The following is a 15,934-nucleotide window of genomic DNA, read 5'->3' on the forward strand; positions in this document are numbered from 1 at the left end:
TGCTATACAGTATGCTATGGTGCTATACAGAATGCTATAGTGCTATACAGAATGCTATAGTGCTATACAGAATGCAACAGTGCTATACAGAATGCAACAGTGCTATACAGAATGCTACAGTGCTCTACAAAATGATACAGTGCTATACAGAATGATACAGTGCTATACAGAATGCTACAGTGCTATACAGAATGATACAGTGCTATACAGAATGCTACAGTGCTATACAGAATGCTTTAGTGCTATACGGAATGCAACAGTGCTATACAGAATGCCACAGTGCTCTACAGAATGATACAGTGCTATACAGAATGCTACAGTGCTATACAGAATGCTTTAGTGCTATACGGAATGCAACAGTGCTATACAGAATGCTACAGTGCTCTACAGAATGCTATAGTGCTACACAGAATGCTAAAGCGCTATACAGAATGCAACAGTGCTATACAGAATGCAACAGTGCTGTACAGAATGCAACAGTGCTATACAGAATGCAACAGTGCTATACAGAATGCTTTAGGTCTATATAGAATGCAACAGTGCTATATAGAATGCAACAGTGCTATACAGAATGCTACAGTGCTATACAGAATTCTATAGCGCTATATAGAAAGTTAGGAATGGCATACGTTGCGACGATATATAATGGGGCCATTACGCAGGGCTGACGCGTAGTGCTAACCGTAGGTCTGTTTTGAAAGGGTCGTGTTGAGCGAGAGAGAGAGAGAGAGAGAGAGAGAGAGAGAGAGAGAGAGAGAGAGAGAGAGAGAGAGAGAGAGAGAGAGTATATATGTATGTATGTATGTATGCATGTATGTGCATGTATATATATTCATACATTATCGCCATTTCCCGCGTTAGTGAGGTAGCGTTAAGAACATAAGACTGAGCCTTAGAAAGGGGTGGGTGAAAAATCCTCACTTGGCTCCGCCCCTCCCTCTTTCTCTGTTCCTTCTTTTGTGGAATAGAAAATGGGAGTTGTGTGTACACGATATAATCATGTATTAGTCATGCATTGAGCAGGTGACTTGGGTCAAAAGGTCATTGAAGATGTTACAATGGCCAGAGAGGCCTTTTTGTGACCCAGCCTTTTACGACTTATGACCTAGAGCTTACAATGGCCAGAGAGGCCTTTTTGTGACCCAGCCTTTTACAACATGTACCCCAGACGCTTCACATGCCCTGATTCAATCCACTGACAGCACGTCAACCCCGGTATACCACATCGATCCAATTCACTCTATTCCTTGCACGCCTTTCACCCTCCTGCATGTTCAGGCCCCGATCACACAAAATCTTTTTCACTCCATCTTTCCACCTCCAATTTGGTCTCCCACTTCTCCTCATTCCCTCCACCTCCGACACACACACACACACACACACACACACACCCTCCTCTGGCCATTTTCTCTGACCCCTCCCTCAGCCACTTAACCATTTAGCTAAAGCCTTTCAAACCCACACACACACACAACCCTCCTCTGGCCATTTTCTCTGACCCTCCCTCAGCCTCTAAGCCATTTAGCTAAAACCTTTCAGACCCACACCACCCCTCCTCCTCTGGCCATTTTCTCTGACCCTCCCTCAGCCTCTAAACCATTTAGCTAAAACCTTTCAGACCCACACCACCCCTCCTCCTCTGGCCATTTTCTCTGACCCTCCCTCAGCCTCTAAGCCATTTAGCTAAAACCTTTCAGACCCACACCACCCCTCCTCCTCTGGCCATTTTCTCTGACCCTCCCTCAGCCTCTAAGCCATTTAGCTAAAACCTTTCAGACCCACACCACCCCTCCTCCTCTGGCCATTTTCTCTGACCCTCCCTCAGCCTCTAAGCCATTTAGCTAAAACCTTTAAGACCCACACACACACACACACACCACCCCTCCTCCTCTGGCCATTTTCTCTGACCCCCCGTTCCTCAGACACTAAGCCATTTAGCTAAAGCCTTTTAGATAATATGGTTGTGGAGTTTCATCCTCTTCCATTTTTGACGACCCTACGTGTCCATGATCCCATCACGCCCCTGGGCGTGAGTCACATTGGCGACCGATGGGTTCGTGGTGGAGGACGTAGGATCTCCGAGGATCCGGTGAGGTGACGCCCTTGGAGAAGGGCGTTCGACGTTATGTTGAAAGCCCACGCCCCATGCCCCCACGCCCGATCGCTGGCGCAGACGAGGTGTAGATCCTCTTCCTCCTGAAGGAGGAAGAGGAGGAGAAGGAGGAAGGCTGCTCCTCCTCCTTCTCCTCCTACTCTTCCTCATGAATCTTGTGAGACATGAGGATTGTGAGTGACCGGCCCTTCTCCTCTCCCTCCTGCAGCATGACGTGGGGCGTGATGATCCTGACGGCGGCCGTGGTGGTGGTGGTGGTGAAGGCTGCTACTGCTGCTGACGAAGGAGAAGTCGAAGTCCTCCTGCCGAAGGCGAAGGTGGTGGTCGTGAAGGCTGCTGCTGCTGCTGACGAAGGAGAAGTCGAAGTCCTCCTGCCGAAGGAGGAGGTGCCGGAGTCCAGCACCGTGGAGGTACGACTGAAACAAGGGGTCATCCTCGCCAGGAGGGAGGAGGTAGACGACGACGCCTCCGGCGGGAGGAGGAGGAGGAGGAGGAGGTACATCTACAGCTTCAAGGGCATCCCCTTCGCCAAACCTCCCGTCGGAGACTTGAGGTTCAGGGTGAGTCACGGAGACCGCCGTGCCCAGCGACTGTTCAGTCTCTCTCTCTCTCTCTCTCTCTCTCTCTCTCTCTCTCTCTCTCTCTCTCTCTCTCTCTCTCTCTCTCTCTCTATCTATCTCTCATCTCTCTTTCATCTCCACAGGACCCTGTCCCTCACGGCGCCTGGTCGGGCCGGAGGAATGGTTCGTTCGTCCCGCCCTTCTGTCCCCAGCTGTCCCTCGAGGCAAGCTTGAAGGGCAAGACGGAGGTGATAGGGGAAGAGGACTGTCTCTACTTGAACGTCTTCACGCCAAAGGTAAGTATATTATATATACGGGCGTGATGACGTCCCAGAGTTTACTGTGTACACAAATCAAAGGTTGGCGTTCTCCATACGTTCCCATCAAAGGCGGAGACACAAGACTTATAGCCTTTGGAATTCATGGTTCTAATTGCTCTTGGGTATTTAGGCCTTAGTGGGCTTAATAACTACCAAGGAGGGGTCATTGAGGGGTTAGTTAAGGTCAGGTTCGAACCACACAATCGCCAAGTCTTTGAACAGCTTTATGTGTATGTGTGGTCCTATGTCAAAGGTCACTTATGCCTTGTTGGTCAAATCCATCAATTTCTTGAATATGTTTCAGATCAAAACAGCCATAAAGCATTGTTACACACAGACACACACACACACACACACACACACACACACACACACACACACACACACACACACACGAACCTACACGGCCTACACCCAACCCAGGTGTTCATCCTTCCCTTCGAGGTTGGCCAATGAATGGGTACCTGGCTTAGGCTGGTGTGTGTGTGTGTGTGTGTGTGTGTGTGTGTGTGTACATAAGAAGTCAAGATATGTCTTACAGGCATTAGTATAAACATAGAGATGATAGAGGCAATACAAAGGACTCAACTCTTTATAGACACAAGTTGCTGGTGGACCTCCACCTCCAGGTCCACCTAATAAACCAATTCTGTTGACGTCTGTCCATTCCCCCCCCTTTGGAATGAACCATTCCAACGTTTCACCTGCTCAGCTCGGGACCACTGCTGGTCTGCCAGTGATGGTGTGGATCCACGGAGGGGCTTTCGTGTCCGGCGGGAGCGAAGACCACGACCCCAGGCCCCTCCTGACGAAGGATGTCGTAATCGTTGTTCTTCAGTACCGTCTGGGGACACTTGGTAAGTACCACCATCTGTTTGGTGTAAAAAGGGCCTTTGCAGCAACAGGGGTGATGAAAAGGGTTAGGTCTCATGGGTTATCCTGGACTGGGATTGGCCTTTCAGATGCTGGTAATGTCTTCAGGATAAAAAAAAAATGGAAAGACCATTTTGGGATCAAGATTTTATTATTTTTTAATCATTTATTCTTCTTTATGAGTTATATACATCCTTGAGTTATCTCCCTGAATCATCCCTATAAATATATATATATATATATATATATATATATATATATATATATATATATATATATATATATATATATATATATATTGGAAAGGATCACAATTTTGCGCGTGATCAAGATATTCCTATGAGTCCACGAGGGGAAAATGAAACACGATAAGTTCCCGAGTGCACTTTCGTGTCATAATCACATCATCAGGGGAGACACAAGAGAGAAATAAAAGTCAGTTGGGCGTCCTAGCTTCGTCTCTTCGATGTATATCATCTGACTTGTTATATTTCTCTCTCTTGTGTCTCCCCTGATGATGATGTGATTATGACACGAAAGTGCACTTGGCAACTTATCGTGTTTCATTCTCCCCCTCGTGGACTCATAGGAATATACTTGATGGACATTACCACTAAGGGAGGACCCTCACTAACGCTCTCGCCTCCTTCAGGTTTCCTGTCGACGGAGGATTCGGTGTTACCGGGCAACCTCGGGTTGAAGGACCAGACCCTGGCGCTCCGCTGGGTCCAGGACAACATCCGGGACCTCGGCGGTGACCCAGCCAGGGTCACCATCTTCGGGGTCAGCGCCGGAGGGGCCTCCGCCCACTACCAGATGCTCACGCCCCACGCTAAAGGTAAGGCGTCCAGACCGTACGTCTGTCCTCCTTCAGGATCGCGTGTCCTCCTTCAGGATCGCGTGTCCTCCTTCAGGATCGCATGTCCTCCTTCAGGGTCGCATGTCCTCCTTCAGGGTCGCATGTCCTCCTTCAGGATCGCATGTCCTCCTTCAGGATCGCATGTCCTCCTTCAGGATCGAATGTCCTCCTTCAGGATCGCATGTCCTCCTTCAGGATCGCATGTCCTCCTTCAGGATCGCGTGTCCTCCTTCAGGATCGCATGTCCTCCTTCAGGATCGCATGTCCTCCTTCAGGGTCGCGTGTCCTCCTTCAGGATCGCATGTCCTCCTTCAGGATCGCATGTCCTCCTTCAGGATCGCACGCTGACGACCCTGTCTAACCTAAGGAGTACTATGACTTTTATAGATTTTGACGCACTGGATTGGGATTTTGGCGAAATGGATTGGGATTTTGGCGCATTGGATTGGGATTTTGGCGTATTGGTTTGGGATTTTGGCATACTGGATTGGGATTTTGGCGAAATGGATTGGGATTTTGGCGTACTGGATTGGGATTTTGGCGTACAGGACTGGGATTTTGGCGTACTGGATTGGGATTTTGGCGTACTGGATTGAGATTTTGGCGAAATGGATTGGGATTTTGGCGTTATGGATTGGGATTTTGGCATACTGGATTGGGATTTTGGCGAAATGGATTGGGATTTTGGCGTAATGGATTGGGATTTTGGCATAATGGATTGGGATTTTGGGGTACTGGATCGGGATTTTGGCGAAATGGATTGGGATTTTGGCGTACTGGATTGGGATTTTGGCGTACTGGATTGATATTTTGGCGAAATGGATTGGGATTTTGGCGTACTGGACTGGGATTTTGGCATACTGGATTGGGATTTTGGCGTTCTGGATTGAGATTTTGGCGAAATGGATTGGGATATTGGCGTAATGGATTAGGATTTTGGCGTAATGGACTGGGATTTTGGCGTACTGGATTGGGATTTTGGCGAAATGGATTGAGATTATGGCGTACTGGACTGGGATTTTGGCGTACTGGACTGGGATTTTGGCGTTCTGGATTGGGATTTTGGCGAAACGGATTGGGATATTGGCGTATTGGATTGGGATTTTGGCGAAATGGATTGGAAATTTTGGCGTACTGGATTGGGATTTTGGCGTAATGGATTGGGATCTTGGCGAAATGGATTGGGATTTTGGCGAAACGGATTGGGATTATGGCGTACTGGATTGTAATTTTGGCGTAATGGATTGGGATTTTGGCGTACTGGACTGGGATTTTGGCGTTCTGGATTGGGATTTTGGCGAAATGGATTGGGATTTTGGCATACTGGACTGGGATTTTGGCGTAATGGATTAGGATTTTGGCGTTCTGGATTAGGATTTTGGCGAAATGGATTGGGATATTGGCGAAATGGATTGGGATTTTGTCGAAATGGATTGGGAATTTGGCGTACTGGATTGGGATTTTGGCGAACTGGATTGGTATTTTGGTGAAATGGATTGGGATTTTGGCGTACTGGATTGGGATTTTGGCGAAATGGATTGGGATTTTGGCGAAACGGATTAGGATTTTGGCGCACTGGATTGGAATTTTGGCGTAATGGATTGGGATTTTGGCGTACTGGACTGGGATTTTGGCGTTCTGGATTAGATTTTGGCGAAATAGATTGGGATTTTGGCGTACTGGACTGGGAATTTGGCGTAATGGATTGGGATTTTGGCGTTCTGGATTAGGATTTTGGCGAAATGGATTGGGATATTGGCGTAATGGATTGGGATTTTGGCGAAATGGATTGGGATTTTGGCGTACTGGATTGGGATTTTGGCGTACTGGATTGGTATTTTGGCGAAATGGATTGGGATTTTGGCGTACTGGACTGGGATTTTGGCATACTGGATTGGGATTTTGGCGTTCGGGATTGGGATATTGGCGTAATGGATTGGGATTTTGGCGAAATGGATTGGGAATTTGGCGTACTGCATTGGGATTTTGGCGTACTGGATTGGGATTTTGGCGAAATGGATTGGGATTTTGGCGAAACGGATTGGGATTTTGGCGTACTGGATTGGAATTTTGGCCTAATGGATTGGGATTTTGGCGTACTGGAATGGGATTTTGGCGTTCTGGATTGAATTTTGGCGAAATGGATTGGGATTTTGGCGTAATGGATTGGGATTTTGGCGTTCTGAATTGGGATTTTGGCGAAATGGATTGGGACATTGCCGTAATGGATTGGGATTTTGGCGAAATGGATTGGGATTTTGGCGTAGAGTATTGGGATTTTGGCGTACTGGATTGGGATTTTGGCGTAATGGATTGTGATTTTGGCGTACTGGACTGGGATTTTGGCGTACTGGATTGGGATTTTGGCGAAATGGATTGGGATTTTGGCGAACTGGATTGGGATTTTGGCGTACTGGATGGGATTTTGGCGTATGGATTGGGATTTTGGCGTACTGGATTGGATTTTACGTACTGTATTGGGATTTTGGCGAATGATGGATTTTGGCGAACGGATTGGGATTTTGGCGTACTGGATTGGATTTTGGCGTAATGGATGGGATTGCGTACTGATGATTTTGGCGTTCTGGATTGGGATTTTGGCGAAATGGATTGGATTTTGGCGTACTGGACTGGGATTTTGGCGTTAATGGATGGGATTTTGGCGTTCTGGATTAGGATTTTGGCGATGGATTGGGATTTGGCGTAATGGATTGGATTTTGGCGAAATGGATTGGGATTTTGGCGTACTGGATTGGATTTTGGCGACTGGATTGGATTTTTGGCGTAATGGATTGGATTTTGGCGAAATGGATTGGGATTTTGGCGTAATGGATTGGATTTTTGCGTACTGGATTGGATTTTGGCGTAATGGATTGGATTTTGGCGTACTGGATTGGGATTTTGGCGAAATGGATTGGGATTTTGGCGAATGATGGGATTTTGCGTATGGTTGGGATTTTGCGAAATGGATTGGGATTTTGGCGTACTGGATGGATTTTGCGTAATGGATTGATTTTGCGTATGGATTGGATTTTGCAATGATTGGATTTGGCGTACTGATGGGATTTGCGATGGATTGATTTGCGAATGGATTGGATTTTGCTACTGGATTGGATTTTGGCGTATGGATGGATTTGCGAAATGGATTGGATTTTGGCGTACATGATTGGATTTGGCGTATGGATTGGATTGGCGTATGGATTGGGATTTTGGCGTAGTAGATGAGATTTTGGCGTCTGGATTGGGATTTTGGCGTAATTTATTGGGATTTTGGCGTACGGAATTGGATTTTGGCGTAATGGATTGGGATTTTGGCGTACTGGACTGGATTTTGGCGTACTGAATGGGATTTTGGCGAAATGGATTGGGATTTTGGCGTACTGGACTTGGATTTGCGTAATGGTTTGGGATTTTGGCGTTCTGGATCGGATTTTCTCGAAATGGATTGGGATATTGGCGTAATAGATTGGGATTTTGGAAAAATGGATTGGGATTTTTGCGTATTGGACTGGGAGTTTGGCGTGATGGTTTGGGATTTTGGCGTTGTTGATTGGGATTTTGGCGAAATGGATTGGGATATTGCGTAATGGATTGGGATTTTGGCGAAATGGATTTGGGATTTTGGCGTACTGGATTGGGATTTTGGCGAAATGGATTGGATTTTGGCGTAATGGATTTGGATTTTGGCCGTAATGGATTGGGATTTTGGCGTAATGGATTGGGATTTTGGCGTAATGGATTGGGATTTTGGCGAAATGGATTGGGATTTTGGCGAAATGGATTGGGATTTTGGCGTACTGGATTGGGATTTTGCGTAATGGATTGGATTTTTGCGTACTGGACTGGGATTTTGGCGGAATGGATTGGGATTCTGGCGTCCTGGGACTGGTATTTTGGCATACTGGATTAGGATTTTGGCGTTCTGGATTGGGATATTGGCGCACTGGATTGGGATTTTTGCGAAATAGGATTGGGATTTTTGGCGAAATGGGTTGGGATATTGGCCGTAATGATTGGATTTTGGTGAAATGGATAGGGATTTTTAGGCGTACTGGATTGGGATTTTGGGCGTACTGGGACTGGATTTTGCGTAAATGGATTGGATTTTTGCATACTGGGACTGGGATTTTGGCGTAATTGATTGGAAAATTTGGCGAAAGGGATTGGGATTTTGGCGTACTGTATTGGGATTTTGGCGTACTGGATTGGGATTTTGGCGAAATGGATTGGGATTTTGGCGTAATGGATTGGGATTTTGGCGAAATGGATTGGGATTTTGGCGAAATGGATTGGGATTTTGGCGAAATGGATGGGATTTTGGCGTACTGGATTGGATTTTGGCGAAATGGATTGGGATTTTGGCGTACTGGATTGGATTTTGGCGAAATGGATTGGGATTTTGGCGTACTGGATTGGGATTTTTGGCGTACTGGATTGGATTTTGGCGAAATGGATTGGGATTTTGGCGTACTGGATTGGGATTTTGGCGAAATGGATTGGGATTTTGGCGTAATGGATTGGGATTTTGGCGTAATGGATTGGGATTTTGGCGTACTGGATTGGGATTTTGGCGAAATGGATTGGGATTTTGGCGTAATGGATTGGGATTTTGGCGAACTGGATTGGGATTTTGGCGTACTGGATTGGGATTTTGGCGTAATGGATTGGATTTTGGCGAAATGGATTGGGATTTTGGCGAAATGGATTGGGATTTTGGCGTAATGGATTGGATTTTGGCGTACTGGATTGGGATTTTGGCGAACTGGATTGGGATTTTGGCGTTCTGGATTGGATTTTGGCGAAATGGATTGGGATTTTGGCGTAATGGATTGGGATTTTGGCGTAATGGATTGGGATTTTTGGCGTACTGGACTGGGATTTTGGCGTAATGGATTGGGATTTTGGCGTAATGGATTGGGATTTTGGCGTAATGGATTGGATTTTGGCGTAATGGATTGGGATTTTGGCGTAATAGATTGGGATTTGGCGAATGGATTGGGATTTTGGCGTAATGGATTGGGATTTTGGCGTACTGGATTGGGATTTTGGCGAAATGGATTGGGATTTTGGCGTACTGGATTGGGATTTTGGCGTACTGGATTGGATTTTGGCGTAATGGATTGGGATTTTGGCGTACTGGACTGGGATTTTGGCGTACTGGATTGGGAATTTGGCGTAATGGATTGGATTTTGCGAAATGGATTGGGATTTTGGCGTAATGGATTGGGATTTTGGCGAAATGGATTGGGATATTGGCGTAAAGGATAGGGATTTTGGCGTATGGATTGGGATTTTGGCGTTCTGGATTGGCATTTTGGCGAAATGAACTGGGATTTTGGCGTAATGGATTGGGATTTTGGCGTACTGGATTAGGATTTTGGCGAAATGGATTGGGATTTTGGCGTACTGGATTGGGATTTTAGCGTACTGGATTGGGATTTTGGCTACTAGATTTGGATTTTCGCGTACTGGACTTGTATTTTGGAATACTGGATTGGGATTTTGGCGCTGTGGATTGGGATTTTGGCGAAATGGATTGGGATTTTGGCGGACTGGACTGGGATTTTGTCGTACTTGATTGGGATTTTGGCGAAATGGAATGGGATTTTGGCGTACTGGACTAGGATTTTGGCGTAATGGATTGGGATTTTGGCATTCTGGATTGGGATTTTGGTGAAATCGATTGGGATATTGGCGTAATGGGTTGGGATTTTGGCGAAATGGATTGGGATTTTGGCGTACTGGATTGGGATTTTGGCGTACTGGATTGGATTTGGCGTAATGGATTGGGATTTTGGCGTACTGGATTGGGATTTTGGCGAAATGGATTGGGATTTTGCTAAATGATTGGGATTTTGGCGTACTGGATTGGGATTTTGGCGTAATGGATGGATTTTGGCGTCTGACTGGATTTTGGCGTACTGATTGGATTTTGCGAAATGGATTGGATTTTGGCGTATGGACTGGATTTTGGCGTAATGGATTGGGATTTTGGCGTTGGATTGGATTTTGGCGAATGGATTGGATATTGCGTAATGGATTGGATTTTGGAGATGGATTGGCATTTTGGCGATGGATTGGATTTTGGTTCTGATTGGGATTTGGCGAAATGGATTGGGATTTTGCATCTGGTTGGGATTTTGCGAAATGATTGGGATTTTTCGAATGGATTGGGATTTTGGCAATGGATTGGATTTTGGCAACATTAGATGGATTTTGCGAAAGGATTGGATTTTCGAAGATTGGGATTTTGGCGTACTGGACTGGGATTTTGGCGTTCTGGATTGGGATTTTGGCGGAATGGATTGGGATTTTGGCATACTGGACTGGGATTTTGGCGTAATGGATTGAGATTTTGGCTATCTGGATTAGGATTCTGGCGAAATGGATTGGGATATTGGCGTAATGGATTGGGATTTTGTCGAAATGTATTGGGATTTTTGCGTACTGGATAGGGATTTTGGCGTATTTTATTGGGATTTTGGCGTAATGGATTGGGATTTTGGCGTACTGGATTGGGATTTTGGCGAAATGGATTGGGATTTTGTCTAAACGAATTGGGAATTTGGCGTACTGGATTGGACTTTTGGCGTAATGGATTGGGATTTTGGCGTACTAGACTGGGATTTTTGCGTTCTGGATTGGGATTTTTGCGAAATGGATTTGGATTTTGGCGTATTGGACTGAGATTTTGGCGTAATGGATTGGGATTTTGGCGTTCAGGATTAGGATTTTGGCGAGATGGATTAGGATATTGGCGTAATGGATTTGGATTTTGGCGAAATGGATTGGCATTTTGGCGTACTGGATTCTGATTTTGGTGTACTGGATTGGGATTTTGGCGTAATGGATTGGGATTTTGGCATACTGGTTTGGGATTTTGCCGAAATGTATTGGGATTTTATCGTAATGGATTGGGATTTTGGCGTACTGGATTGGGATTTTGGCATATTAGATTGGGATTTTTGCGAAAAGGATTGGGATTTTCGCAAAACCGATTGGGATTTTGGCGTACTGGACTGGAATTTTGGCCTAATGGATTGGGATTTTGGCGTTCTGAACTTGGATTTTGGCGTTCTCGATTGGGATTTTGGCGAAATGGATTGGGATTTTGGCGAAATCGATTGGGATTCTGGCGAAATGGATTGGAGTATAAGCGTAATGGATTGGGATTTTGGCGAAGTGTATTGGGATTTTTGCGTACTGGATAGGGATTTTGGCGTACTGGATTGGGATTTTGGCGTAATGAATTGGGATTTTGGCGTACTGGATTGGGGTTTTGGCGAAATGGATTGGGATTTTGGCGAAACGGATTGGGAATTTGGCGTACTGGATTGGAATTTTGGCGTAATGGATTGGGATTTTGGCGTACTGGACTGGGATTTTTGCGTTCTGGATTGGGATTTTTGCGAAATGGATTTGGATTTTGGCGTATTGGACTGAGATTTTGGCGTAATGGACATGGATTCTGGCGTTCAGGATTAGGATTTTGGCGAAATGGATTAGGATATTGGCGTAATGGATTTGGATTTTGGCGAAATGGATTGGCATTTTGGCGTACTGGATTGGGATTTTGGCGTACTGGATTAGGATTTTGGCGTAATGGATTGGGATTTGGGCGTACTGGCTTTGGATTTTGACGTTCTGGATTGGGATTTTGGCGAAATGGATTGGGATTTTGACGAAATGGATTGGGATATTTTCGCAATGGATTGGGATTTTGGCGAAATGGATTGGGATATTGGCGAAATGGATTGGGATATTGGCGTAATGCATTGGGATTTTGGCGAAATGGATTGGGATTTTGGCGTAGTGTATTGGGATTTTGGCGTACTGGACTGGGATTTTGGCGTAATGTATTGGGATTTTTGCATTCTGGACTTGGAATTTGGCGTACTGGATTGCAATTTTGGCGAAATGATTTGCGATTTTAGCGTAATGGATTGGAATTTTGGCATACTGATTTGGGATTTTGCCGAAATGTATTGGGATTTTATCGTAATGGATTGGGATTTTGGCGTACTGGATTGGGATTTTGGCGTACTAGATTAGGATTTTGGCGAAAAGGATTGAGATTTTGGCGAAACGGATTGGGATTTTGGCGTACTGGATTGGAATTTTGGCCTAATGGATTGGGATTTTGGCGTACTGAACTGGGATTTTGGCGTTCTCGATTGGGATTTTGGCGAAATGGATTGGGATTTTGACGAAATCGATTGGGATTTTGGCGTAAAGGATTGGGATTTTGGCGTTATGAACTGGGATTTTGGCGAAATGGATTGGGATATTGGCGTAATGGATTGGGATTTTGGCGAAATGGACTGGGATTTTGGCGTACTGTATTGGGATTTCGGCGTAATGGATTGGGATTTTGGCTTACTGGATTGGGATTTTGGCGTACTTGATTGGAATTTTGGCGAAATGGATTGCGATTTTAGCGTAATGAATTGGGATTTTGGCATACTTGATTGGGATTTTGGCGAAATGGATTGGGATTTTGGCGTAATGGATTGGTATTTTGGCGTAATGATTGGTATTTTGGCGAAATGGATTGGGATTTTGGCGAAATGGATTGAGATTTTGTCGAAATGGATTGGGATTTGGGCGTACTGGACTGGGATTTTGGTGTAATGGTTTGGGATTTTGGCGTTCTGGATTCGGATTTTGGCGAAATGGGTTGGGATGTTGGCGTAATGGATTGGGATTTTGGCGAAATGGATTGGGATTTTGGCGTACTGGACTGGGATTTTGGCGTAATGGATTGGGATTTTGGCGTACTGGATTGGGATTTTGTCATACCGGATTGGGATTTTGGCGAAATGGATTGGGATTTTGGCGTACTGAATTGGGATTTTGGCGTAATGGATTGGGATTTTGGCTAAATGGATTTGGATTTTTCCGTACTGGACTGGTATTTTGGCATACTGGATTGGGAATTTGGCGTTCTAGATTGGGATTTTGGCGAATTGGATTGGGATTTTGGCGTAATGGATTGGAATATTGGCGTACTGGATTGGGATTTTTGCGCAATGGATTGGGATTTTAGCGTACTGGACTGGGATTTTGGCGTACTGGATTGGTATTTTGGCGAAATGGATTGGGATATTGGCGTAATGGATTGGGATTTTGGCGTACTGGATTGGGATTTTGGCGTACTGGATTCGGATTTTGTCATACTGGATTCGGATTTTGGCGAAATGGATTGGGATTTTGGCGTAAGGGATTGGGATTTTGGCGTACTGGATTGGGATTTTGGCGAAATGGATTGGGATTTTGGCATACTGGATTGGGATTTGGGCGTACTGGATTGGGATTTTGCCGTAATGGATTGGGATTCTCGCGTACTGGACTGGGATTTTGTCGTACTTGATTTGGATTTTGGCGAAATGGATTGGGACTTTGGCGCACTGGACTGGGATTTTAGCGTAATGGATTGGGATTTTGGCGTTCTGGATTGGGATTTTGGTGAAATGGATTGTGATATTGGCGTAATGGGTTGGGATTTTGGCGAAATGGATTGGGATTTTGGCGTACTGGATTAGGATTTTGGCGTAATGGATTGGGATTTTGGCGTACTGGATTAGGATTTTGGCGTGCTGGATTGGGATTTTGTCATAATGGATTGGGATTCTTGCGAAATGGATTGGGATTTTGGCGTAATGGATTAGGATTTTGGCGTAATGGATTAGGATTTTGGCGTACTGGATTGGGATTTTGGCGAAATGGATTGGGATTTTGGCGTACTGGACTGGTATTTTGGCATACTGTATTGGGATTTTGGCGAAATGGATTGGGATTTTGGCGAAATGGGTTGGGATATTGGCGTAATGGATTGGGATTTTGGCGAAATGGATTGGGATTTTGGCGTACTGGATTGGGATTTTGGCGTACTGGATTGGGATTTTGACGTAATGGATTGGTATTTTAGTGTTCTGGACTGGGATGTTGTCGTACGTGATTGGGATTTTGGCGAAATGAATTGGGATTTTGGCGTACTGGACTGGGATTTTGGCGTAATGGATTGGGATTTTGGCGTAATGGATTGGGATTTCGGCGTACTGGATTGGTATTTTGGCGTACTGGATTGGAATTTTGGCCTAATGGATTGGGATTTTGGCGTACTGGTCTGAGATTTTGGCGTTCTGGATTGGGATTTTGGCGAAATTGATTGTGATTTTGGCGAACTGGATTGGGATTTTGGCGTGATGGATTGGGATTTTGGCATTCTGAATTGGGAATTTGGCGAAATGGTTTGGGATACTAGCGGAATGGATTGGGATTTTGGCGAAATGGATTGGGATTTTGGCGTACTGGAGAGGGATTTCTGCGTAATGGATTGTGATTTTGGCGTACTGGACAGGGAATTTGGCGTAATGGATTGGGATTTTGGCGAAATGGATTGGGATTTTGGCGTACTGGATTGGGATATTGGCGTACTGGATTGGGATTTTTGCGAAATTGATTGGGATATTGGCGCAGTGGATTGGGATTTTGGTGTATTGGATTGGGATTTTGGCCTACTGGATTGGGATATCGGCGAAATGGATTGGGATTTTGGCGTACTGGATAGGGATTTTGGCGTAATGGATTGGGATTTTGGCGTATTGGACTATGATTTTGGCGTAATGGATTGGTCTTTTGGCGAAATGGATTGGTATTTTGGCGTACTTGACTGGGATTTTGGCGTAATGGTTTGGGATTTTGGCGTTCTGGATACGGATTTTCGCGAAATGGATTGGGATATTGGCGTTATAGATTGGGATTTTGGCGAAATGGATTGGGATTTTTGCGTATTGGACTGGGATTTTGGCGTGATGGTTTGGGATTTTGGCGTTGTTGATTGGGATTTTGGCGAAATGGATTGGGATATTGGCGTAATGGATTGGGATTTTGGCGAAATGGATTGGGATTTTGGCGTACTGGATTGGGATTTTGGCGAAATGGATTGGGATTTTGGCGTAATGGATTTGGATTTTGCCGTACTGGATTGGGATTTTGGCGTAATGGATTGGGATTTTGGCGTAATGGATTGGGATTTTGGCGTAATGGATTAGGATTTTGTCATACTGGATTCGGATTTTGGCGAAATGGATTGGGATTTTGGCGTACTGGATTGGGATTTTGGCGTAATGGATTGGGATTTTGGCGTACTGGATTGGGATTTTGGCGGAATGGATTGGGATTCTGGCGTCCTGGACTGGTATTTTGG

The 15,934-nt window shown here is 45.3% G+C and overlaps 1 protein-coding gene across 6 annotated transcripts in view; it reads left to right on the forward strand.

The window, feature by feature from the left end:
* The window catches only part of LOC139754716 (venom carboxylesterase-6-like), a 48,869-nt gene that overhangs the window by 4,431 nt on the left and 28,504 nt on the right, over nt 1-15,934 (forward strand). For 2 of the 6 annotated variants that reach the window (XM_071672292.1, XM_071672293.1), the window contains exons 2-6: nt 2,322-2,430; nt 2,500-2,673; nt 2,817-2,969; nt 3,706-3,850; nt 4,519-4,704. In XM_071672292.1, the coding sequence (XP_071528393.1) occupies nt 2,323-2,430; nt 2,500-2,673; nt 2,817-2,969; nt 3,706-3,850; nt 4,519-4,704 (766 nt within the window). In that variant the 5' untranslated portion in view covers nt 2,322. Of the gene's footprint in view, nt 1-2,321; nt 2,674-2,816; nt 2,970-3,705; nt 3,851-4,518; nt 4,705-15,934 lie in introns of all 6 variants that reach the window. The other 4 variants (XM_071672294.1, XM_071672295.1, XM_071672290.1 and 1 more) reach the window with 2 other exon arrangements.

The sequence above is a fragment of the Panulirus ornatus genome, chromosome 17, assembly GCF_036320965.1.
Source record: "Panulirus ornatus isolate Po-2019 chromosome 17, ASM3632096v1, whole genome shotgun sequence".
Classification (NCBI taxonomy): Eukaryota; Metazoa; Arthropoda; class Malacostraca; order Decapoda; family Palinuridae; genus Panulirus; species Panulirus ornatus.